This window comes from Pogona vitticeps, chromosome 6 (genome assembly GCF_051106095.1).
Source record: "Pogona vitticeps strain Pit_001003342236 chromosome 6, PviZW2.1, whole genome shotgun sequence".
Taxonomy (NCBI): Eukaryota; Metazoa; Chordata; class Lepidosauria; order Squamata; family Agamidae; genus Pogona; species Pogona vitticeps.
Window position 1 is genome coordinate 69,958,242 of NC_135788.1, and position 26,833 is coordinate 69,985,074.

The 26,833-nt window shown below is 37.1% G+C and overlaps 1 protein-coding gene across 14 annotated transcripts in view; it reads left to right on the forward strand.

The window, feature by feature from the left end:
• LRRFIP2 (LRR binding FLII interacting protein 2) overlaps positions 1 to 26,833 on the forward strand; it is a 72,592-nt gene that overhangs the window by 28,540 nt on the left and 17,219 nt on the right. For 5 of the 14 annotated variants that reach the window (XM_020803418.3, XM_078377518.1, XM_078377520.1 and 2 more), the window contains exons 10-18: positions 287 to 334; positions 4,597 to 4,644; positions 4,756 to 4,809; positions 6,683 to 6,751; positions 12,559 to 12,672; positions 16,656 to 16,700; positions 17,619 to 17,726; positions 18,866 to 18,937; positions 23,583 to 23,753. In XM_020803418.3, the coding sequence (XP_020659077.3) occupies positions 287 to 334; positions 4,597 to 4,644; positions 4,756 to 4,809; positions 6,683 to 6,751; positions 12,559 to 12,672; positions 16,656 to 16,700; positions 17,619 to 17,726; positions 18,866 to 18,937; positions 23,583 to 23,753 (729 nt within the window). The remainder of the gene's footprint in view (positions 1 to 286; positions 335 to 4,596; positions 4,645 to 4,755; positions 4,810 to 6,682; positions 6,752 to 12,558; positions 12,673 to 16,655; positions 16,701 to 17,618; positions 17,727 to 18,865; positions 18,938 to 23,582; positions 23,754 to 26,833) is intronic. The other 9 variants (XM_078377524.1, XM_020803425.3, XM_073003816.2 and 6 more) reach the window with 3 other exon arrangements.

Here is a 26,833-nt window from a genome sequence, read left to right on the forward strand (position 1 = left end):
TGACACATTTCTGTAATATTGGTGAACTGTTTTAAAGTAGTTTGTCTTCAAAATGCATTCAGTTAAAAAATGCAGTCCTTTGGATAGTATATGCTCATTAAATGCCAAGGGCAAATTTTTACAGGTTATTTTATCATCCTACCAGTTTGGATCTATTTTAATTCCTTTTGCATTATGCGGTCACTTTATTCAGTGCTAACCCTTGTACTGTGTGTGTTTGTGTTATGAACATTGTGGTTCATATGTACAGCATCAGATGTAATATGGTTTCTTATTTTTGTCACAGTCATCATCTCTGTACAGTGATCCATTGGCAACAACTAAGAGTTACAGGGTTAGTAGAATGTGATATAATGTCTATATTTCAGAATTGTAAGATTCTTTAACTAAAGGACAGTACTCTTCTCTATAGGCATCTCCAGATGTAAACACTGGTTTGATAAGAAGTGCCAGTTTGGTTCGTATTCAAATCTGCATGACTGCTTTAATGTTGCATTCTGAGCGTACTGTGGCTTGAAAGCATTGTATGTTGAGTTTGTTCAAACACTGTATTAAATTTGCAAGAGTATATAAGGATAGAATATTTGGAAAATTGTCTTGAAAGACAAAGGTGCACACACAGATGAGATGGTTAAATCTGTCAATTTTTAAAGCCTTCAGTATCAGTTGCCTGAGCTAAATTAAATGTTTAGCGTCTTATGATTACAGTCCACAAAAATGTTCACACCAGTCCTGGTTCTGAATTGAACCACAAGATTAGACAGGATGATGAAAACATTTATTTAGGATTTTGTGAACGTGACAAACTGTGCCAGTGAATATCAGAAAGCTAAATAATAAATTTTAGAGGAAGGGGGCCTCAGAATTTAGAAGGCTTTAAGGGCTAGGAAGCTGTTGCAGAATGCCTATAAAAAAAGAAGTCCTGGTAGAAGAGCCTGTAGATGCAAGAAGTAAAACAGTCAACTTTGCTATCCAGCCTCCTCTTTTGCCTCTAAAGCAGGTGAGCAAAGTGCGCTCTTTCAAATGGTGTTGGATTGCACATTTGTGACTTTTCAGCTGTATTGACAGGTGTTTATGGGAGTTGCGGTCCAATAGCATCTGAGGGCCACATCATCCACCCTTCCTGTAAAAGAAATCTGCATATATTTAACAACTGAAGCTTATGTGTGGATGATGGTAAAATAAAATAATTTACTTGCTTGATTTTTATATAAGTTCAAGGCAATGGAATGGAGAGTTCTCACTGGATGTGATCCTTGCCTCATTGTATTGCCTTGCATTTTACCTTCTGTAGAGGGCTGCATTAAAACATACTGGGTTTTAGAGCTATAGAAACAAAACCTGGATAGCACATGTTAAGATTCATTTTATGACTTTCTAACATTCGTCATAGAATTGCTCTATTTTCTTTTCAGAAGGAAGATAATAATAATAAAAATAATAAAAAGCAGAAATCAAACATATCCTGGCTATAATAGACAATTCTGTTCTCACATTAAGACTGATTAGTTCTCAGGAGGGTTGGGGCAGGAAGGCAAGTATGCTGGTATGTAGTTCTGCTATCATAATGGGAATGACATTATCAGCAACTATTGCTGCTACAGTAGTGCTTCGATTTACGAATGCCCTTACCCATAAACATTTTGACTTAACGAATAGCTCTGGTCGCAAAACTTTCCTTCGACTTGCGACCAGAGCTTCCACTTGTGAACACAAAAAGGCAGGGGAAAAGGGCGGGAAATTCAAATAGCTAACTGTAGGTGGCGACGAGTTTGCTTCTTTGTAGCTCTTTCGCCTCAGCAGTTAGAGAGTGTGTGATCCGAGGAGGCTGCCTGCTAAGGTAAGGTGCTGCTTTATACTTTAAAAAAACTATTGTGGGTATTTTTGCAGTGTGGCTTTCAGCTGGGGGGATTATGTTTCTGTGCTCTGATGGGTCTTGGGGGTTTTGTTTGTTTTTATTTCCCCTTCATTTCCGAGGGAGGGGTTGGTTGCTTTTTTGAGTGTTTTTTCTCATTTCTGATGGGTCTTGGGGGTTTGTTTGTTTGGTTCCCCCCATTTCCGAAGGGTCTTGGGGGGTTTGGTTGCTTTTTTGGTTCCCCCCCTCCATTTTTGATGTATCTTGCATGTTTCCCTTGCTTTTTGCTTTGTTCTCTGTATTTCTGATCTGCTTTGTTTTTTTTTTTTGTGCGTTTGCAATGGTTCCTGAATGCTTCCCTTCCTTTTCCTTTGATTTCTGTGCATTTCTGCCCTTGTCCCTTTATTCTCTGTGCATTTCTGATCTGCTCTGTTTGTTTTCTGTGCTTTTGCAATGGTACCTGCATACTTACCTTGCTTTTGGCTTTGTTCTCTGTGCATTTCTGATCTGCTCTGTTTGTTTTCTGTACAGAGTTTTTGCAGCTTGGGTTTTGGCTAAGTCAGGGGGGTTATGTTTCTATGCTCTGATGGGTCTTGCAGATGCTTTCTGCAAGGGTCTGTGCTGGCTGGTTTGCTCTAAAATGGAATTTAGTCTTTTGGTTGCATTTGTCCCAGAATTGAAGCAGGAGTCCTTTAATTGGTGGTATGCTGCTTCTGCTTCTGGTGACATCATTCCCATTGTGTTAGTGGAACACTGAAGCAGAATTTTGACCAAAGTGAGAAATTCACATGCCCAAACCTTATTTCCCCCCTCTGTTATAATTCTGCTGCCCTCTATAGTGTGGCATGACATTTATAGTATTCATCTTAAAAATCCAAACTTAATGTTTAAAGTTAATAACTGTCTTGATATTAGTGCATGGCAAATGAGTCATTTGCTAGTGCTTGCTGTCATGTGTTCAGTGTGTTTATTTATTGAAGCATAAGGAAAGGCTGTAGAATTTTCAGTGTCTTTCAGCAAAGGAATACATGTTTGATTCATTTAAGTATAGATCGTTAGTATGGTGGTTGAATTTGATTAAACATCTGTGTTCGAAGGTGGGTGAACTATAAAAAATAAAAACAGTGCAGTGAATACACAACTATTTTGTGTAATTGTAAATATTTTTGGCACTGAAATATAATGAAAACTTAATTTTTTAGCATGTATAATTGTTCTGTGGCTGGCAGTTATTCTTAAATAGAATGATTACTGGATGTCAGAATGAATAATCTAATCCATAAAATATTGGTAAACACTGTGAATTTAATTTCTACTAAACATTAAATATTTAAATATTCTAGGCCAGTAGCCGGGGAACAGGGATAAATTAACCCAAATGGGGTAAAAGTGAAAATCCTGGGGGTAATGAGCAGAGCACTCCCCCCTCCCTCCCACCCCCACCCCTGCAGCCAGACCTCAAATTGTAACCCACCTCTCCCTGTTACTTCCTGGTTGCATCAGGCACTTGTAAATCCTCTGTTCGTTCAGAGAGAGTTTAATTGTAGATCCTCTGTTCATTCAGAGAGAGCTTAATTGGCTACAGCTGTGGAATAGCCCCAGCAACCAATCCAGGGCTTTGAATGATTGCTTCCTCCGGAAATCAATGCAAGCAGGAGGCGGGAAAGGATCAAATTAACGAGGGGAAGGAAGGTGCGAGAGACCAAGGGTTTCATCAAGCTTATTTAAATGTATGGAGAAAATGGATGTTGGATGGTAGGTGGGTGGATGGATGTGTGTGTGTGTGTGAGAGAGAGAGACTGACTGACTGACTCAAAACTATGAAACAAGGAACAGACAGGGCTTGAATTAAGGCAGGAAAAAAGGGTGGAGGGTGTGTGTGTGTGTGTGTGTGTGTGTGTGAGAGAGAGAGAGAGAGAGAGAGAGAGAGAGAGAGAGGCTGACTCAAAACTATGAAAAAAGGAACAGGCAAGGCTTGAATTAAGGCAGGAAAAAAGGGTGGAGGGAGGGTGGATGTGTGTTCGTGTGTGTGAGAGACTGACTCAGAACTATGAAAAGAACAGGCAAGGCTTGAATTAAGGCGGGAAAAAGGGTGGCTTCATCAAATACTGTATAATTTCCTTCCTTTCAAATCAAGGGAGTAATGTTGGCTTATATAAAAAAAATTTTTTGGGGGGGGGGTAAAAGGTAAAAAAGTTCCCTGACCCCTGTTCTTGGCATTGTATTAAAGACGGGCTGTACTTTCAGGTTTACAGTCTGGTTACCTTTCTCTCATGCATTTTGTTGTGTGGAAAAGGCTTGAATATTTGCATTTGGTGAAGGTAAGGCTGAATTGCTGGTTTGAGAAGTTTTTTTTTTAAAAAAAATCTCAGAAAGAAGTTCTGTCTTGTCAGGAACCTGTTCGGCCACATGCTGGCAATGAATTGAGACCTAGTTTAAGATGGACAGGATGAACCTTTTTCCTTTTAATACACTTCTCTCTTCTCTGCTCCTTGTCCTGCAGGATGCTGTGGGCAGACAAATTGTTTGCCCCAAAGGTTTGATCACTTGAATAGGGCTTTGCTCCATTTTCCAATATGCCATTTTACCTTTTTCTCCATCCTGTTCTTCTTTCTCTCTAGATTCCTTGGCATCTGTATTCAAATAGATTGCATGATCGCCCACCAAGTTTATCTTATGGGGTGCTTGATTTCCTTTGTTCATTTATACTCTAATTACAAACACTGCTTTCTGTTTTTTAGGCATCTTTATATGGTGAAGGATCATATGTGTCATATAGTAGTCGTACTGTAAGTCTGCAAGGCTTTTGTTTTGCATTTTACAAGATATATTTCCTGTGAAGATGAGTAACAAAAACCTCCCAATATTTCCACCCCCCATTTTTCCTACTTTGCTTTTAGCCTTCTGAATATAGTTATTCTTCAAGAACAAGTTCAACAAGAAGTAGTCCAGTGGTGAGAGATTTTCGGCATGTCTTCAAGTTTTTTTAAAATTTTTACTAATGTTTTTCTATTTAATAATTCATGTGAATGAGTACCTTCAATAAATGCATGAACCATAGAGTCCTAATTTACTTTATGGAAGACTGTAAAAACTAGTAGGAAATATGATTATCTTTGATGACTTTCCACATAAACATAGCACCCAGTCAAAAGGCAGTTCCTAAGATTCCTTGATAATAGAGTACTACACTGCCTCCCACTAATCTGGGCCTCTCTTATGTGATACAGTATAACTGTCATCATCCCCAGTGAGTGCAATTACTGGGGATATTGGGAGGTGTAGTAGAACCCATCTGGAGGGCATTATATCAGGGAAGGTAAATGCAATGCAGAGTGGTTGACAAGCAGTCAGTGGACTGCATGTGGTCTACCTTGGCCCCAAATCAACCCCAGCACTCTTACTTTCCTCTAGAGACAGCGAGTAGCAATTCTGTTTTGTTTTGGAGCAACCTATCCCCTCTCCCACCCCAGATACCCCTATATTTTTAATTTTTGTTAAAAAAATCTGCTACTTTAAAGACTGTTCTGGGACTGATGGGAGGGCAGAAACTCCGCCCAGAGTAGACTTCAGCTTAGATGGCCAGGTTATAAATTAAGTAAATAAATAAACTCCCCTCTAAGGTCTAGGGGTAGTTAGTATGTGTTGTATCCACAGACCTCTAGAAATTACCCATCCTTCCTTCATGTGATGAAGAAACAAAATCCAGTTGGAGGCTGTGTACGCAATAGCAAGTTTGATTCTTGGTATCACACATTATGGTATTACTTAGGATTAGATTTAAAAGTAGGTTAGCCATTGTGTCCCCAAATGAGCCTCTCTACTTTTCTCATGTAAATTAATACTTTCCTTGTGTGAAAATGATACTGCAGTGGGACATCTGCCATTTACCCCGATGTTGATTGAAATCTGGTTGCTTAGCATAGTTAGTTACTCTAGAATAGGCCCATTTAATCAGTAGGATTTTGGTGAGTCATCTCTTTTGTAGGTTCCATTGATTCAAATAGGCCTACTCTAGTTGACACTTACTATATTAAAGTAAGGGACGTGGTGGCGTTGTGGGTTAAACTGCAAAGCCTCTGGGCTGCAAGGTTGAAAGATCAGCAGTTTGAATCAACGTGGCGGAGTGAGCTCCCGTCGCGTGTTCCAGCTCCTGCCAACCTAGCAGTTCAAAAGCATGTAAAAATTCGAGTAGATAAATAGGTACCACCATGGTGGGAAGGTAGTGGCTTTCCATGTCTAGTCGGCTGGCCACGTGACCACGGAAACTGTCTACAGACAAATGCTGGCTCTACGGCTTGGAAACGAGGAAGATTACCGCCCCCAGGGTCAGACATGACGACAAATTTTCAAGGGGAACCTTTACCTATATTAAAGTATGCTGTAATTAGAGTAGGCCCATTTAAATCAGTGGAGGCTATGGAAGAGTTGATTCACCAAATTAACATTGATTCAGTGTGCCTACTTTCATGCAATTTACTGCATTAAGCAACAGAATTTCAGCCAATATGTTTAGCACTTTGACTTTGTGTGTGCACTTCTGTGCCTTTAATGTATCTCTTTATAGACCAGATAGAGGTATATACTTCATTCCCTCTTAGGCCCTTGTGCTATAAAAATCTACACCTACCTGGAGCCCATCCTTCTTGATAATGGGTGTTTTGCTAGCAGTAGTGCTGTTGTGAAGAAAATATGGGATATTATTTTTTAATTTGTTGTATTGACTTAAGTATTTTAGTATGTAATCCACACTGAGTTTGGTAAATCATGATCCAATCAAATATTTATAATAATGATAGAGTTAATTACTTGTTTTGAATCTTATAGTTCTCATATGATGAATCAGGGAGCATTGCATCCTCTGATCGTGCAGTTCGGGGCCGGAGGGAAAGTGTGGTGAGCAGGGGTTGCATGTTTGTAATGACCTATATTAGTGTGTTGTAAGTTTACCAACTGTAGCTCATGAATTTTCACAGGTCTAATTCTCACTACTCACCCTTTGTGCACACATCAGTTTTGAAATAGTTTTATTCTGTTTTATTATCCCTTAAGTTGTTGCATGATACTTGTCACCTGGCAGCTCAGAAATACGTGCATGTGTTGGTCTGATAGCTTGAAATATGATTTTCTAACATAAATGAATATAATATCTTATAGATAAATCACGAAAGAACATCTTTCTTTGGTGTCAGTTTTAGAAGTTGTTTTAAGTCTTCATAGAATTGGTCAATTTTAGTCTCCTCAGCACTGGTGATTGGTGCATAAACATGGATTATTGTGATGCTGAAACATAAGACATAAAACAAACAAATATACAAGCGATTCAAAGCCCTCCATACCAATACCAGAGTCAAGTATAGAGAAATTTCTGAAACCTGAGAATCGGCAGATAGAACCCAACTACCTTGAATGATAGCTTGCTATCCCTGTCCGAGAGGAGATACTGAAGTCTAGTTTTCTCTGATCGTCCAAGGATGTTTTCAGTCAATGGGGTAGTAATCTGATTATTGCTTCTGCATAATGTGGGCAGCGGAAAAACATGCTCCATTCACTCTACCTCACCAAGGGGGCAGGAACACAGCCTCTCAGCATTCTTGTACTTCTCTTCAAGCATAGCAGAGGGGAGGGCAGCACACCTTGCCAACGTAAAAGCTCTCCTAAACCCTTTTAGTTCCAGTTATGTTAGATAATTAGCTGGTTCTATAACATTTTTAATATAGGTCCTTGCCATAGTGTTTTGTTGGCTGGAAAGATCTGATTGGTGCTCAGTATCCTCAATTCTCTGCTTAACAGGTTTTTTTTGCCTGGTCTAATCCATATAATAAAAGGGCATGGGGATCGACACCAGTTTTCATCATATAGCTCTGAACAGATCTGTCGCAGTTCGATTGGAAATGACCAATGAATATCAGGGGAAGCAGCCCTTGCAGGATAAATAGGCCTTTAACCATGTGTTTATAGACAGGATGCTAATCCAGGCTTCTGCTTTTAGGCATCCTGTCTCCAGTGTTGTCCTGGCATTTGAGACATCTGGGGACCTGTAAAATAGTTCTTAAAAATTTGGATTGTACCCTTTCCTTAGGTGCAAAATGTTCACTGACTGACCCTAAGAATACCCATATAACAGTTGGAATAATATCTTGCCTTATAGAGTTTTAGCGCTGCTGGAACAAATGACCCCCCTTGAGAGTAGTGAAATTTTACTATGCTGTTTGCTGATCTTTCTCCTTGGTCTGCAGGTTGAAGCCTAGAGCCCGATGTTTGTAGAACTACCCCAAGATATTTAAAGATTTTTACCTGCTCAGTACAGTTTCTGTTTATTGACCATACTCTCTATTTTGCTCTATGCCCAAAGGCAACTACAGTGGTGCTTTGCTTAGCGATGTTAATTCGCTGCTAAGCGATTTCATTGCTAAGCGAAACATGGTTTCCCATTGAAATGCATTGAAAACCGGATAATCCGTTCCAATAGGAACAAATTGCCGTCCTTAAGCGAAAATCGCCATAGGAAACATCGCTAAGCGAAACGCGGTTCCCCAATTGAAATGCATTGAAACTTATTCAGTGCATCTCAATGGGAGAAAAAGAATACAACAATAAATTAAAAAAGAGTCAGAACAAAGTCAAATTTGGTTAACAAAGGGTTTATTAAGTGCACTTTATGATTTCAAACATTTTAAACAGTAAACTCTAACTTTATAAATAACAGGAAAACATTTAAAAAACAGCAAACATGAGGCTGTTTAAACCATCGTTAAGCGAAACAGGGGACCCAAAATTTAATCGCTATGCAAAGCATGGGCCCAACCATCGCTAAGTGAAAATTGCCCATAGGGACCATTTTTAAATGAACCGCAAAAACGCTCCGGAAGAAGTCATCGCTAAGCGATTTCGTCGTTAAACGGAACAATTGCTAAGCGAGGCACCACTGTATCTTGGTTTTCTGGAAATTAATTCTCAGGGATTCATCTTCACAATAAGAGGAGAGCTTTCTCAAAGCCTTCCTCAGCTCAATAGGTATTCTAGAAAGTATTACTGTCATCCACATATAGTAATACTGGTTCTACTGTTCTACTGGCAAGTCTGGGAGTTGGAAGAACAAAGGTGCTAACTTATAATTTAATTGTTTTAAACATTTAACATTTGGCCTAAGGAGTAATTTTAGAATCTTTGTTTAAGCATCATTCTTTTTATTACATCAGTGGAATTTTCACCATTGGCCCTAATCTGAAACATTCAAATTCTATTGACTGTGACCATTTGACATGCTGTAGATCTAAGCATAAAAGTGTGTTGGTTATATACTGATCTGTAGTGCTTATAGCACTCTCTGGATGGTTTACAATTATGCAGGCTACACATTGCCTCCCCACCCCCAAACTGGGTACTCAGTTTACTGACCTGGGAAAGATGGAGTCATCCTTGAGCCGGGATTGAACTCTGGTCGTGAGCAGAGTCTTTACTGCAGTACTATCCTTTAACCACTGCACCATGAGGTGTGTCGGCTCAATGAGAGATATATTTTCTGTTTTCCTGCTTTGGGCAAGGGATGTGTTCTAAAGCCTGGTAAAGCAGGAATAAGGAACATTCCAAATGGCAGACAGACTCCCATAATTTTTACCATTAGTTACACTGGCTAGGGCTGTTGTGAGTTACAGTCCAACATCTGGAGAACCTTGTACTCCCACCTGTTTAATAGAGAGAGCCCTTCAGAGACTAGAGTACCTGACTGTTTAATGGCTTAAGAATGAATAATTTATACTAGTCTTCAGTCCAAAAAGAGACTGAGAGAAAGCCGTGTAGAAATATCAATGTGTATTTAATGGCTGTGTAAATTGAGGGGTTTAATGCCAAAGAGGGGCAAAAGTCTATTGCTTTGGTTGGTTTGTTTAGCTTTATATCAAGTGGCAAATTTCATAACAGTATCCTTTTGTGTTCCTTTGAAACATCTGAAAACTGATTAGATTGAAAAATAATGAAGGCAGTACTATCAGAGTCCTTAATGCAGTTATCCTGATGAATATATATGTGTTTGAAACCATGTCAGGTAGTCTAGCAAATATATGAGATTGCAGTGATTCCTGTGATGTTGCAAAAGTTGGTAATTGCGATAAATTGATTTTCATTTCAAAGTCCTACTATCCCGAAGAGCACAGAAGTCCACAGGAAGAAAGAACTTAAGAAAATGCCCTTAAATAATGATACTGAATTGCATCAAAACCGGTCTCTAAAGTTTTATTTAATCCAAGGAATTCTCTTCCTTTTCATGTTTTCCCCATAAATTTACCTTCTATGATCATTTTAACAAAGGCCAGAATCTTAGGGAGATTTTACAGAATTGTACATTGCACTAAGGGGCAGTATACAAATTAAATACAGTCATGGCCAAAAAATATTTGCACCCTTGCAATTCTGTCAGAAAATGCAACCCTTCTCTCCAAAAATTGTTGCAGTTGCAAATGTTTTGGTACTTACATGTTCATTTCTTTGGTTTCCGTTTGAACAACACAAAAAGACAGGGAAGAAAAATCAAATCTGATACAATTCCACACAGAAACCCAAAAATGCACTAGCCAAAATTATTGGCACTCTTATCTTAATATTTGGTAGCACCCCCTTTGGAAAAAAGATCTGAAAGCAATCACTTCCTGTAACCATGAATGAGTTTCTTACACCTCTCTACTGGAATTTTGGACCACTCTTCTTTGGCATACTGCTCCAGGGCTTTCAGATTTGAAGGATGCCTTCTCCCTACTGCTGTTTTGAAATCTCTCTACAGGTGTTCTATGGGATTTAGTTCTGGACTCATTGCTGGCTATTTCAGAACTCTCCAGTGTTTTGTAACCATTTCTGAGTGCTTTTTGGAGTGTGTTTCGGGTCATTGTCCTGCTGGAAGACCCATGACCTCTGGTGGAGACACAGCTTTCTGACCCTGGCCACTACGTTGCCTCCCCAAATTCTTTGGTAATCATCAGATTTCATGATACCATTCAAACAGTCAAGGCATCCAGCGCCAGAAGCAGCAAAGCAACCCCAAAACATCTTTGAACCTCCACTGTGTTTGACTGTAGGGACTGTGTTCTTTTCTTTGAATGCCTCATTTCTTTTTCTGTAAACAGTGTCATGATGTCCTGTACTAAAAAGCTCTACTTTTGTCTCATCTGTCCACAGTATGTTCTCCTAGGAAGACTGTGGTTTTGGCACATACAGTAAGTTTTGGCATACTCCATTGCTTTTTTATGCCTTTGTGTCAGCAGTGGTGTCTTCCTGGGTCTCCTTCCATAGTGTCCCTTTTCATTCAGATGGCGAAGGATAGTGCGAGCTGACACTGTTGTACCCTGTGTCTGCAGATCAGCTTGAATTTGTTTGGAAGTTAACCTGGGTTCTGTATCCACCATTCAAACAACTGTTGTAATTTTTCAGTAATTTTGCTCTTCCGTCCACATCCAGGGAGGTTAGCTACAGTGCTATGGGCTGTATACCTCTTGATGATATTGTGCACAGTGGACACGGGAACATTAAGATCTCTGGAGATGACCTTGTAGCCTTGAGATTGTCGATGTTTTTCCACAATTTTTTCTCTCAAATCCACAGACAACTCTTTACACTTCATTCTTTTCTCCACGCTCAGTGTCACACACAACACAAAGGTTGAGCCAACTTTTCTCCATCTTAACTGGTTGCAAGTGTGATTACTATATTGTCCACACCTCTTACTTGTGACAGGTGTGTCTAAATACAAATTAAAGGAGCATCACATGCTTGAAAAGCAATTATTTCTTACAGTTTAGACAGGGTGCCAATAATTTTGTTCAGTGCATTTTTGGGTTTCTGTGTGAGATTGTATCAGATTGGACTTTTCTTCTCTGTTTTATGTGTTGTTCCAATGCAGACCAAAGAAATGAACATGTGAGTACCAAAACATTTGCAACTGCAACAGTTTTCTGAGAGAAGTGTTGCATTTTCTCATAGAATTGCAAGGGTGCCAATATTTTTGGCCATGACTGTAAATACATAAACTACTCCCTCCCTCCCTCAGGAGTGGCAAATTTTAGATAATTAACAAGATATTGGATCATATGCCAGGCATTCAGCTAGTACCTTTTTAATTAGCTGCAGTTTGGCACCCTGGCATATAGGATGCCATTTATTCCAAAACAAAATTCCAGTAGAATTATGATCAATCTGTATTTTACTTATTTTAGGGGTTTTTGCATGTTATAAATTTTATGATTTCTTTGTGATTATTCATTTGTCATTCTTTCTTAATCCAATAACTTTGTGTGATAAATCCAAAGTTCAAGTGCCTTTATCTTTTTTCATGAGTCCATGCTGCACAATAGAACTGAAAATACAGTGTATAATGCATGTTTTCAAAACGAGTTTTACTTTTTGCTTTGAATCACATTTTTTTATCTTAAGGGATCTGCTCTGAGTCACGTCTGTTCCAACTTATATTGCACTTACGTTGTTCATTTAGTAGGATTCTAAGATACTTTATTTTGTTGAGTGTTCCACATTTTCATTTTGGATCTTCAACTGCATTTTTTGGGCTGGTGGCTGTTTCTTGATTACTGTGAACTTGTTTTTTTTTTTAAGACCGTGTCCATCAAACAAACAAAAAATAACACAAATTACATTGTGTTTTCTGAAATATTTTATTCTGTCATTTTTCTGTCCATATGTTGTGTTTGTCATTGAAGTCATCTGACTTTTCTGATCATAGTGAAACTGCAGCTGATTATTTTAGCCGTTCTAATCGTAGGGGAAGCATTGTTTCTGACTTGGATGATGTCAGCATACCAGATATGAACAGTGTGAGTTTGCTTGGTATTTTGCTGCTGGTGTATGTGAAGTCGTGGGTAGTGCACTATCATTCTAGTCATGTTTGCTGTTTTAGTAACACAAATAATTGTGCAGTGTGTTTTGTTGCAAAAGTCTGAATTATGAAATCTCACTTGCATGGCTATGTTTTTGTATTTTACCTTTTTTTTTTTTAAAGACACAGTCACCTGTATATGGGTTTGAGATACTGTAAAGGAGTTTTTTCCTGTTAACTCGATCATATTGCTCTATAGTTTGCATGTAGGCATTTAAGGTTTTCATTCAGACATTGAATACAGATTGTTTCATTGAGATACAGCTCATAAACCCTTTGTAAATCACAACTCAAATCTTGTTGTCCTTTATTGCAACAGGTATAATGTTTTGAAAATTAACTGTCTCTAGTTAAGATATCTCTGTAAGGATTATCATGCAGAGTCATGCGACTTGACATGAACAGATGGCAATGCCTATGGAAGTTTCTTAATTTGAGGCAATTTTCCTCCAAAAATTATGAATTTTGTGTTATAGCACAACAAGATTTCAGTCAATATTTCATGACTCAATAGCATGGAAGATTGTGTATGTGTGTATTGTACATAATTGTGAATCATGATAACCACCTATGATTGAGATTAATGTTGCAATCTTTTAGTGATATTTAAGGCAAGATTGGTAGGGCATATCTGTGCAACAGGACAGTCAGCGAGGAAAAGAAACATGATTCTGCAGTCCTCTCCTGAGCCTCTAAGAAGCCTAGTTCTTTCTCTCATTCTCCTTCCTCCTCCTCGAATTTTGTGTTGTGGGTGCCTGGTCATTCATCTAATTGCAGAACTGAGATGTGCCCTGGCAGCTCATTAATTAGGTGCAGCATGTTACACAAACCTTACATGAATACCACTAGGATTCCAGTCATTTTACTACTTGTCTTGCGAATTAATAACCAGGGAGCAAATATAATTCCATGGATAAATTAATGGTAGATATATACAAAAGGCTTCAATATGTAATCCTCTCTAGGTGGAGTTGAACTCAGAAAGAGTATGTTGCCAATAATGACATTCATTACCTGTAAAACACTATTTTGAGGTGGGCAATATCATAATAACAGTATTTTCAAAAAATATAACTTGTAATGTCATTATTTTTTTAATGTAACAAATTCAAAATTCAAATAAATTTATTGTCTTTGTAAGTCTATACATAGTATACACATACAACGAAATTCACACAGACACCCAGAGACCAGACCCACATGCACACACATAAAAAAATCCCCAAACCCTCCGCACTCACTAAAAATCCCTCCACTGAAAAATACAAACGTCTACATCACAGGCTAAGTAAAACTGCCCAACTATTCACTACTGGTGGTCTTTAAGTTCATTATTAAGTGCCATTATAGCTCAGGGATAAAAACTATTCAGAAAACGTGTAGTCCGAGTCTTAATTGTTCTGTATCTTCTGTCAGACGGCAACAGTTCAAAGAAGTTGTAAGCAGGATTATTTCCTCTAAAAATAATTTAGTCATTTCAGGGAGTTTTTTTTTACTATAACTTATCTTTTAGGCTGTTTTTGAGAAAGAAAAAGCGACATATTGCAACAACAGACACCGACAGATCCATTAAAAAACAAACCCCAGACTCAAAGTAAATAATATCTATGACCACCATTGCAAACAGATCAAACCCTTTTATCTTGGTATTTGTTGCCTTAATTTTATTATGTAAGCTCTCACTGGAAAGATATTGGAGCATGGCTTTATTAGGGTTTTGCAGAAAAAAACAACACCTTAAAATGTGTTTGGATTACAGTGCCCAACTTCTGATGAAGCTTAAGCCAAATAAGGCTTAGTAGTCTTTACGATGCTATTAGACTTTAGTTCGGTTTAGTTTGGTTTTCAGAAATCCATTTGTGTAATATATAAAGCATTTCCTTAAGAATTTATAATATTGTTCACCTTATTGCTTACTAAAACCTCAGATTTTGATCACAAGCATCAATTCAGGAGGTCAGTTGGTAAATAGCAACATCTTACAAGAAACATACAGGACATTAAGTGTTCATTTTTTTATAACAAGCCAAGGCTCAGTACATCTAATTGTGTATTAACAGTCTCTCAGCTGTAAGCATTGGACTTGAAGAACTGAAGGTGGAATTCTAATGGTATCTAAAATGTATGAGAAAATTTTGGATTTAGAAAAATTAAAAAAATTGTCTGTGTCCTGCCAAAAATAATTGCTAGCTTATCTGGTACTTTGGTAATATTTCTAAAACAATTTGAATTTTTGATTAAGAATGTTATGGAGTGAATTCAAGATGTTTCTTGCTATTTCGTGTGTGTACTTATAGTTTGAAGTAGTTAACAATGTCCAAAATAGACTTTTATAGACATTGAATTGTGTGTCTTGGTGAACCATGCAGGTGCTTCATGGCAATAGTCTCATTGGTAACTTTATCAATACAACTGATACTCTTGAGATGCAGATCCACTTAACAAGATGTATTTATAAAAAAAGCCACATTGTAATACATCAGCTTTAACGTGCTACTATGTTTTTGGTCTTTTTAAAAAGTTTTGTTTTTGTTTGGATATCCTGAGATCTATAAGGAAACACTACACTGAAAATGGTGCACATCAAATCTTCATTATTTATCTCTTCCGACATGTGATAAAGACACAGTTAACCAGTATTTCAGAATTATCACTAAGAAGTTTTTCTGGAGTGGAGGAGGGAAGTCTAGAGAACCCATATTCCAATTGGTGTGTCAATGGAACTTACAGAAAAGATACTGGCAGTGTTTGCAAGTATTGATCCCTTATAAGGGAATTATTTTGCAGGACTGTTGCTTTTACAAAGAATAATTTCATATTACAGTATATGTTTTAATATATTTCTGATATATTAAATGAGCCTCCTTGTGAGTACAGATTATACTTGGCCGTTCCACATTTTTGCACAAAAAATTCTGGAAATGCTTGTTCAATTGGTTGCATCCTGATCTAATTTACTGAAATAATAAAGAATCAGGTTGTAATGAGTATTTTGTAATGCTACTAGCTTTGACATACAAAAATGCAAACTATTTAAGGTTTGTTTCTTACAAAAAAGCATGCTTAGTAGTATGTAGATTACGATGAACTAACTGAAAAGATACTGGCAGTGTTTGCAAGTATTGATCCCTTATAAGGGAATTATTTTGCAGGACTGTTGCTTTTACAAAGAATAATTTCATATTACAGTATATGTTTTAATATATTTCTGATATATTAAATGAGCCTCCTTGTGAGTACAGATTATACTTGGCCGTTCCACATTTTTGCACAAAAAATTCTGGAAATGCTTGTTCAATTGGTTGCATCCTGATCTAATTTACTGAAATAATAAAGAATCAGGTTGTAATGAGTATTTTGTAATGCTACTAGCTTTGACATACAAAAATGCAAACTATTTAAGGTTTGTTTCTTACAAAAAAGCATGCTTAGTAGTATGTAGATTACGATGAACTAACTGCAAGCCACAGTGAAAAGCACTGTAGAAATTCAACTAAAAGAATTTATGAATCAGGTCAAACCATTCCTACACATCTTTCCTATATTACTGTTGCTGATTATAGGGCAATATATGCAGTTGTAAGTGGGTTGGAGATGTAAAATTTCCAAATATATATATATATATATATCAGTTTTTTTTCCTGGAAAAAAGCTCCCCTCCCATTCATTTTTTCCAGAAAAAATGGATTTTTAAAAAAATTTTACATCTCTAGAGAGAACTCAAATATATAAAGTCTCAGAAATTTTTCATTAAGATTTTCATCTTACATAGTTTGAATAACATGTCACATTTGCTAATTGCTAATGTTCTTATGTGGTCACATCCATAAAATCAGCTCTTGGTAATTCAGGTTTGTAACTCAGAGAAATTGCTAAGTTTGATATAAATACATTGTATTAATATTTTCTTTTATTTTTCAGCTAGAAGAGAAGAATGACAAACCATATTCTGATGTATATATTCGGGTGAGTTTTAAAAAAAACCAAAAAACAAAAACAAAAAACAGTGCATCGCAGGTTATGAGCAATTTTAAACATGCAGGCATTCTACAGTTTTAAAACGTCTTCGTTGGGACAAATACAAGTATATTCCATGAATCAAGAATGCTCACATTGTTTATTATTGCAATTGTAGTAAAGTCAGTACAGTACAACCTCCGTATCCATAGGATCCGTATCCACTATATTTGTGGTTTACCATGAGAGCCGGGCCTTGTAGTCTTTGTCCTACCCACATGTGGCCTTTGTCCTGCTTCCTTGCATGTTTTATATAGAATTTGCAACTATTTGCAGTTTCAGTGGGGGATCCTACTATGTACAGTTTTACAGTACCTCAATAACTAACAAGGCTTATTTAGCCATAAAAATTTGTGGACTGCACCTTACTCACTGAGAAACATTTATTCTACAAACCCTTATGCCAGATGAAGCTTATTAGTCTTCAAAATGCCACAAACCTTTTTATTCTTTTTGCTTAAGAGATTACCAACTAATATAACTATCCATTTAAAAAGATCTTAATTATACTCTGAATGACACATTTGCTGAATATAGTTTAAATAATTCTATGTCAAAACTAAAATTAATTTACCATCTTTGTCTACATTTTATGAGGTCCTGTACATCTTGATTGTTGTTTTGGAAGCTCTGTGTGCTGAGCACATGGAGGTGGGGTTGAAACCTGAAAATACCACAAATGAATGGGTGGCTTGAACTCTACAGAAACTAAAAAACTTTATTGCATTCCCTGAAAAGATTGACAAGTAAACTTGGAAGTTTCCTTTATGAAATAGTTATTCCTATATGGAAACATAAATCGCAGAAATTATTTAGAAAAGTTATTAAATGTGTAGGAATTTTAATGCACTTACTGTCTTTATTTAGCCAGCATCTCGGAATTCAATAACTCCTCTAAGTGGAAATTCCTCTAGACGAGGAAGTGGAGATACAAGCAGTTTAGTGGATCCTGATACCTCATTAAGTGAATTGCGGGTGAGAAAACATTTATTGCCTAAAAATGAGATGCACGTTTGAAGAGAAAGAAATTGGCTTCAAATATTGCATGGCTAAAATCAAAAGAATTGCTTCAAGCGCAGAGAACAAATAGAGGTTTTGAAGATTTGCCATATGTCCAGAATTTTGTTGTATCATTTAAGGAATAAGAGTATATTGTCCTCAAAATCCAGCTCCCATTTTTCCTTTCCTATCCCCTCTTTCTTTTGTACCCTCTATCCCTGTTCCTAAATAAAAAAAAATTTAAAAAAAATCCAGCTCCCACTTCCTACAGACCTGTTAGAAGTAGTTTCTTAGTTCATTTGGTCAATGCCAAGCATAATAAATTCTTAGGACTGTAATGTTACACATACTAAAGAGGAAATCAGTCACATTAAAATCAGTGGGTTTATTTCTCCTTAAACCTGCCTAGGACTGGACATCAATGCTAGAAAGTTGTAGCTTCTCATAAGGTTGAATCATTATTTGAGATGCAATTGTTTTGAATTCTCTGAAGTTATGTTTATCATTTGTGGGCCTAGAATATATGCTCACAAGAAAGGGAAAAAAGAGACAGCAGTATGATGACATTTTTCATTTTCTTTGAAGCTACGCTTCAAATGCAAGTGTTAAGCATTTTTCAATGGCTTCAGACTGCTTGCAAATTATATTCATTCTTATATTTCATTAATGTAAGATACACATTCTTTCCTATTTTCTAGACACAGTACAGGCTTCTAAAGTTCATTGTATAGTAGTCTGAGAAAGAAACAGGGTACTACTTATTCTGTATATTTAGAGGTAGCTTTAAGCGTACTGTATGTGTACTTTTAGTATTCTATCTGCAACAAGATAGTGAGGTATTTTATGTTTGAAATGGGAATCTGTTTTTGCTTATATTGTGGGATTGAGAATTTAAGCAATACGTGTATAAACTCATAAATACTGTACAGAAATTTTGTCTGTTGAATTAGCTTTTATTTACTTAAAAATATTTTAGTCAATTACAGAATTCAGAATATGCCATCTATTTTATTTGCTTAGGTGAAACTTATGCAGACTAAATTCCTATTTAATAGAATTGAACAGTGAGTTCTTTCTGGTGTTCTTATGCAGTGGTTCATTCCTATGTCCTGCAGGATATCTATGATCTTAAGGACCAGATACAAGATGTAGAGGGGAGATACATGCAGGGGCTTAAAGAACTGAAGGTATCAGGGTTTCTCCTTAGCATGCATTTAGCATGATAATATTTTGATAATAGAGTTTTCATTAACAGAGCTTTACTAACATTTTGCTTGCTTTAAAAAAAGAGAGAAAGAAAGCATATGTCTCCAAATTAGAAACTGTATCATTTTTAATATATGTTGGCTATTGAATCATCCCAATAATATAATAATAATTGCATGCTGCCAAGTTGATTCCAATTTATGTTGACACTTCCCTATGTTTTCTACGTAGAGAATACACAGAAGTGGTTTACTATTCCCTTCTTCTGGGGGCATTCTAAGACTGTGCGGCTTGCCCATGATTACACATGCTGGCTTTTATCCAGGAGACACAGTGAGGAATCAAACTTCCCACCTCTGCCTCTCCTGTCAGATATCTAAACCACTGAGCTATCCAGTCAGCTTGAATCTTCCTTAATGTGTAGTATTAATGTATGTGTGAAAAGGACAGTGAAATATTATATTTAATGCAGAGAATACTCTACTAAAGCAAATATAGAAAGCAGTTTATTTGGAATTGTATACTGTATTAGTGAGATGAGCTGGTGTAGCAAAGTGGCTTGAAGTGCTTGGTCACAAAGCCAGGTACCAAAGTTTGAATTCCCCCTATGCTTGCTGGAAGAGAGGCCAGAGATTTACCCCATCAGTCATATGCACTCCAGGTAATGTGCCCTGCTGCTTATGTGGTCTTGGGTAAGGTGCACAGTCCCAGAGCATCAACAGAGGGAGAAACTGTTAAACCACTTCTTGGTACGTTATACCTAGAAACCCCTGGGAAGGTAAACTGGAGTTGTCTTGATGGCACATGATTAACCAGTAGGGAGAAGCTGAGTTTCTAACAAAAGTCAACCTAGGTCAGAAGACTGTTTGCTTCATAAAATGGTGTATGGAAATTCACACTTTAATAGACCATAAAAACATTACAACTATCAATTTGGAAATAAAAAGTCTTTTGATATCTGCTGTACAGGTTTTTAAGTTGGTCTGTATCATTAATGTCTTCTCCCTGGAGAACAGACAGAAGTTAACACTAGCATCTTCTTAAAATGCTTACTAATTTTTGCTGATCTAGCCACATTAAAGGTGCTTTGTTCCACATACTGCTATAAAATGAGGGAACATTGCCTGGTCCTGTGAGACTTATTTGGACAATATACAGATCTCATTTCCTTTTTTAAAAAAGATGCCATTGTTTATGATTATAAGGAATTACCTGTGCACCTTCTGAGGTTGGAAATCACTCTACTAGAGACTGGCTTTTAAAAAGAGAGAGTGACTCAACAGGTGCAGTTGACCTGAAAATCTGCTTCACAGAAGAATTCTGTGGCAGCTAAGGGTTTCTTTATATTTACCATGTACATTCACTACTAGTAAATGTGTGGATCCCACATGGAGGTTCATTTTTTTCTTAAATAATTTATGATATCTATTTATCTGTTCTCTTCAATCTTGGCTGGGAAATCACATTAATGTATAATCACACTATACATTAACCTGTAGCTTTAGTTTCATTAGTTAACACTGCATAAACCATGTTTGTCAGTTGAATTCCTATTTGCATGCTAACCCTTTTAATATTTTTCTCTCATTTAATCTGAATGGTTCACTTTATGTTTTTTAGACTGTTTAAATTGTGTTTGCTTATTATATCCAAAACAAAACTTCCAAAAGAAACCAATTGCACAGTTACAAGATGGGGGATATCTGGCTTAGCAAAACTACGAGCAAGAAGGATGTTTGCCCCTTGGGAGAGTAAAAAAGATATTTTCCCTGAAGGAGACTGTTGAACGAGTGAGAAGAATCTTGGAATTGTTGTAAATCACAAGCTAAATATGAGCTGACAGTGTGATGTGGCTACAAAAAAGGCTAATATATTTTAGGCTGCATTAATAGAAGTATAGTTTTGAAATCCTGAAAGGTGCTAGTCCCTCCACACTTAAAGAAGAATGCTAACAAATTGGAACAAATTCAGAGGAGGGTGACAAGAGTGATCAGGGGGCTGGAAACCAAGCCTTATGAGGAAAGGCTGAAAGAACTGGGCATGTTTAGCCTTGAGAAAAAAAGAGTGAAGGGTGATACGATAGCATTTTTCAAATATGTGAAAGGCTGCCATACAGAGGAGGGGCAAGATCTGTTCTTGATCATCCCAGAGTGCAGGACACGCGACAATGGCCTCAAGTTAAAGGAAGCCAGATTTGGTTGAATATCAGAAAAAAACCTCCTGTTAGAGCAGTACGACAGTTAACTTGGGAGTTGGTGAGAGCTCCAACACTGGAGGCATTCAAGAAAAACTTAGATAATTACCTGGCAGATATGCTTTGGTTGTATTCCTACATTGAGCAGGGGGTTAGACTTGATGGCCTTGTAGTCCCCTTCCAACTTCCCTTTTCTATGATTCTATTATTTTTTTAGAAGATAGGAAAAAGTCCCCAAGCAGCACCCTATATAGCCCTTCTTGTTTGCAGAATGCAGTCTGAATTTTGATTTGCCAAATGCATTAGATCCTTTCCACTGCATTTCCTATTTCAATCACTACTTCATAAATGGTTTTGAAATCTCATTCTCTTCCTCTCCATGTTTTTGCCTTCCACTTACCAGGTAATGGTGCATAAAATTACTGTATGGCATGACTGAATTGTTACACCCATTTAATAATTTCATTGTGCATGTTTTTAACAAGAGATGCACTCCATGGAATGAACACAAAACCTGAAGCCATAATAGCTCACGCTGCTGCTATATCATGTGCTTTTCCTGCAGTATGTTCATGTCTCTTAGAGCCAAAATGGCTACAAGATAACTCATAGTACTGCTTCATTTTGGTGGATACTTAAAATGAAAATCAAACTGTAAATTTTAAAAAGAAAGTCAGTCTTTCAGTTTTGACTGTTCTTTGATATTGTTTAGTTTTTCCTTACAATAATAATAATAATAAGAATAATAACAATAACAACAACAACAACAACTATTATTATTATTATTATTATTATTATTATTATTATTATTATTATTATTATTATTATTATTATTATTATTATTATTATTATTATTATTATTATTATTATTATTATTATTATTATTTATTGTCATTGTAAGCATATACACATACAACGAAATTCACAGATACCCAGAGACCAGATACTTTTAGAGATAAACTTGACATAAATTTGTGAAGGTTACAGTAAAGTTGACCCAAGTCACCTTCTCTTGAGTAAAGTTACTTAATCTTGGGATTTTATGGTATTTTTTATATACCTAGGTTCCACTTTTTCCATAATTTCTATAAGTGCTTTATTTATCTTTATCTGGCAATTATTCTCCTACAGAGTGTTGGGAATATCTTCCTATCTCTAGAAGGACTGCTCCATCCAGTTTCATACAGGACCTTGCAGTGCTTTTTAGACCGAAAGTGAGATTGGGAAAGTAAAAGTCACCTTCACTCCACCCCACCCCAAGTCCTTTCCCCACTATTCTGTGTAGCAGCAAAAGTCTGCCAGAGCCAAACCTATTTTATAGCTGTGAGACCTCCAATTCTAATCCCTACTTCACAAAATACTTAATAAACTGTGACAAGCTCTTCATCAGATGAATTTCTCCCTCCTCTCTAAATCTATATTTTCTTTTGGCGGAGAAGGGTAGATTCAACTGATACTCAGACAATCCACATTTCAAATTTTTAGGTACACAATCTGCAGAGTTCTTTTATGTTTCCTCCGCAGTATTGGTTTAAACGATATTGATGGCTTAGCTCAATATTGTGTAAGTGTGCAAGTTTTTGTCAGTCAATTTTGCCAGAGGTTTTATTTAACAACACTGTCTTTTAATGTACATACTTCTGTGTATTAGGCTACTCCCACAGCATGCAGAACCTAGTACTTCATTTAGCTTTTATCCTAATTGTAAACATTATAGAATATTCTCCTGTTTGAAGCTGAATTGGTTGAGGTCATATTTAACTTGTAAATTGAGACTTAAAAATATATTACAGGCTAGAATTCTTTTGATGTTTATATAAGGTTTACATAATTTGCTGTGGCTGATTGATAAGGTGCTAACAGACAGGGTGCTGGGGCAGTTAACTGCGATTAGGTGCAGTGATTTTTGCCAGTCTTTTCATGAATTCCAGTAGGATTCTTGGCCACACTGTAGTAGAGGGAATTTCTCCTTTAAAGTATTAAAAGTGATTGTTATGTATCCTGGATTAAATTGAAAAGGAAACTGGATTTTCCTGTAGACTCTAGTCCATGACTATATCTTTGATTATACATTTTTGTGGTAAAATAAGAAACAATCCTTTTGGTTTTATTTTCTTTTTTTCTTCTGCAAGAGACCAACGTGGTTCCCTCTTTAAAGTAAAGTGTATGCAAATAACAATCTTGGGTTAATGGTGTTTGCTGAAAAAAATAGAATAACATAGGATGAAATTAATTGCATAAATAATATGTTTGTACATACTAAAAAAATTGGGGGGTTACTGTATATGCATTTATTCATATACCTAATTTAAAAATACAAAGGTTTGATTAAAAACAAGTTGTGTTAATAGTATGTGTTTTATTATAAATGTTTATTTCTCATGACTTCATTAAAGTAAACCTAGCAACACTGATATTGAATATGTATCTAGGAGTCACTTGCTGAAGTTGAAGAGAAGTATAAGAAAGCAATGGTTTCTAATGCCCAGCTGGATAATGAGAAGAACAATTTGATCTATCAAGTGGATACCCTGAAGGATGTAATTGAGGAAAGAGAAGAGCAGCTAGCAGAATACTACAGAGAAAATGAAGAAAAGACTAAGGTATTTTTATTTGAAGCTGATGATACTGTTGATGAGGATGATGGAGAAGGTGTGCTGTTACTTGTGTATAACATATCTATAGGTATTTAGTTCTTCCTGCCACCAGTTTTAAATACTTTCAGACAACATAGCATATTTTAATGAAGATAATAAAAAACTTTCCTTTATGTTGGCTCATCAGTGTAAAAATGTATCATTTTCAGAACTACCTCAGAATTGCTTCATTTTCCCCTTGGAACTTAGGCCAAGTTTCTTTTAAATTCAGCATTTGCAGACCTACATGGTGGTTTATACACTCATCTATCCAAGTCCTTGCCTGGGTCATCTCAGATTAGTTACTTTTCTCACTTTTAACTATTATCAGTCTTTTGTCTTTTTACCACACAATAATTGAATAATGGTTTTTGAAATCAGCTAATATTCTCTGGAAGGCATTAGCTGGACATTGGAGAAAGCCACAAGCTCCTTGTTTCTAACTTAAAAGTGGCAGTTCATATATCTTAGTGAAGCCATTTTCAGATGGCTGTACAGTGGAATCTGTACTTACAAACTAAATTCGTCTCAGAAGATGTTCGTTAGTTGAAATGTTCATAAGTAGAAGCAAATTTCCCATAGGAATGCACTGAATCTGTTCCAGCTGTTTTTGGTTCTTATGTAGAGGCGCCGTTAAAGTCAAAGCATTAGTTCCCATAGGAACTAATGCAAAACAGGTTAATCTGTCCTCTACCACTAAGGGGAGAATTTTTCTTCTTTTGACCTAAGATGAACTTATGTCAAAAATGGCAGGAAAGGAAGGAAGGGGGAAAGGAACACCTTTAAAAACAAGCACCTTTTAAACAAAACCAAGCACCTTTTAGGTTAAAAAAAAGGGTAGGAGAACACCTTTCAAACATAACACCTTTAAAAAAGCCACAGAATCCAGCAAGCATTATTCCAACACAGAACTCCTCATTTCAAAAAGAGAGTCTAAACTGCATTTTGCAGTTTGCCTGCATCAACAGCCAGCACAGCCCCTCACAGAATATTTTCTGATTTTTAAGAAAAATCTTGTTTAGACTTGTGGAGTCTAAACAAGAGGAGGCGTACAGACTTGAGTCTAAATGCCATTTTAAAGCCTGCTTGCACCAACAATCAGCAACCATTATTCCAGCACAGAACTCATCACAAAAAGAGAGCATGTGGGGGGGGGGGAGAGAGACTTGAATTTAAACTCCGTTTTAAAACCTGCTTGCATCAACAATCAGCAACCATTATTCTAGCACAGAACTCCACATCACAAAAAGAGAGCATTGGGGGGGGAGAGAGAGTCTTGAGTCTAAACTCCATTTTAAAGCCTGACTGCCTGCATCTACAACCAACACAGCCCCTCACAGAATATTTTCTGATTTTAAAAGACTTTAGAGCGACATTTTAACCGCACACATTTTAAAACTAAAATCTACACTGCAAGACCCATCAGAGCACAGAAACATAACCCCCCAACTAGCCCTACCCCCCCAGCTGCAAAAAAAACAGTACAGTATAGTAAATACAATGTACTCACCCAGAACAGGCAGTCAAAAATCCAAAAATCCAAAATTAAAAAAAGCCAAAGAAAATAGTCTGTACAGTACAGTACAGTATCAGGCAGTACCAGGCATTCTGAAGTCTCTCTCTGTACCCACACTCTCTAACCGCTTCAAATTTTGCATTTTCCTTGCCTCCCCCGCATTTTTTTTCTGTTCGTATGTTGAAGCTCCCTTTGCAAGTAGAAGCAATATGTTGCGAACAGAGCTGTTTGTAAGTTGAAATGTTCATCTTTAGGGACGTTCGTAAGTAGAAGTTCCACTGTACTTTGCTGTTTTGCTTTTTTCAAAGATACGCCCAAATATCTTTACAAAGTGACATGCAAGCCCTTTTTATTTTATCAGGGAATTTTAAAGAAAAGAGGGGAATAGAACTTAAACTGAGAATTGCCTTTTAGCCACTGGCCAGTTTCTGGCAGTCTTCTGATCTCTAGGGACCTTCCATGATGCAGACATGAGCTGCATTTTGACAATGCACTGCTTTCCTTTGTTTTGTATAAAAGGAAACAAAACATAAAAGTCTGCTTGGTTCTGAGCTTTTTATGTTTGTCATATTTTTCTGTGAACTAAAATTTAGAGGGCTAATGAGTCCTGTGGTCCCAGAAAAGTTTTTTTCAAAAGGAAAAAAAAATGGGCAGCAAAACCAAAATTCTTCATGATGTCCATGTATGCACACAAATGAGGTTTGTGTCTGCACAAATCCTGGTTCGGAAAGTTCCAGAGCCTCAAAAGTGAAAGTGTCTTTGCCTGTACTGTATAAGCACAGCCCTGCTCTCCTCCATGCCCCCCTCCTTCCCCCTTTCCCTCATTTATGGCCTTCCCTTATGAAAAAGTGCCAAATGAACAAAAAAGAAACAAATGGTCGATACCAAGCTCCTCATTGCTCCCTCAGACTCCCAACTGCCTGTGCGAGAGCCAACCTCTGCTATTACTACCGACACCTAATATACAGTTTTGATCTCGGAAGGTGAATATTGTAGCCCTTCTGTGCAGAGGGTTCCTATGTCTTCGAAAGCTCCCACTACCCGGATTTCTCTGGGAGAGTCATTACTTCCTCTTTGTGCGTCTGAGGATGTATGACTGTATTTTTCCACATATAAGACAACACTTTTAACTGAAACCTTTAGACTAAAAATTGAGGGTCATCTTATACACGGAAGTAGGGGAAGGGATCAAAGTGCTGCAGTATCGCAGCTCTTTGATCCTTCAGTCCTTTGATCACTGCTTTCCCTGCCACTTCTTAAGCCCTTCAGGGTTTATGAAGTGGCAGGGAAAGCAGCCAGGAAAGGGGTGCAGGTTCAAAGGGCTGTGATCCTGCAGCCCTTTCATTGCTGGTTTCACCCTCCACTTCCGCAGCCCTTTGATCCCGCTTTTGTGGGGCTTAGGAAGTGGAGGGGGAAAGCAGCCATCAAATTTTCTAATTTGGGGTTAGAAAAATGGGCATTGTCTTATACATTGGGTTGCCTTATACACGGAAAAATACGATAGGTCAGGGTTCCTTCCCCAATCCAACCA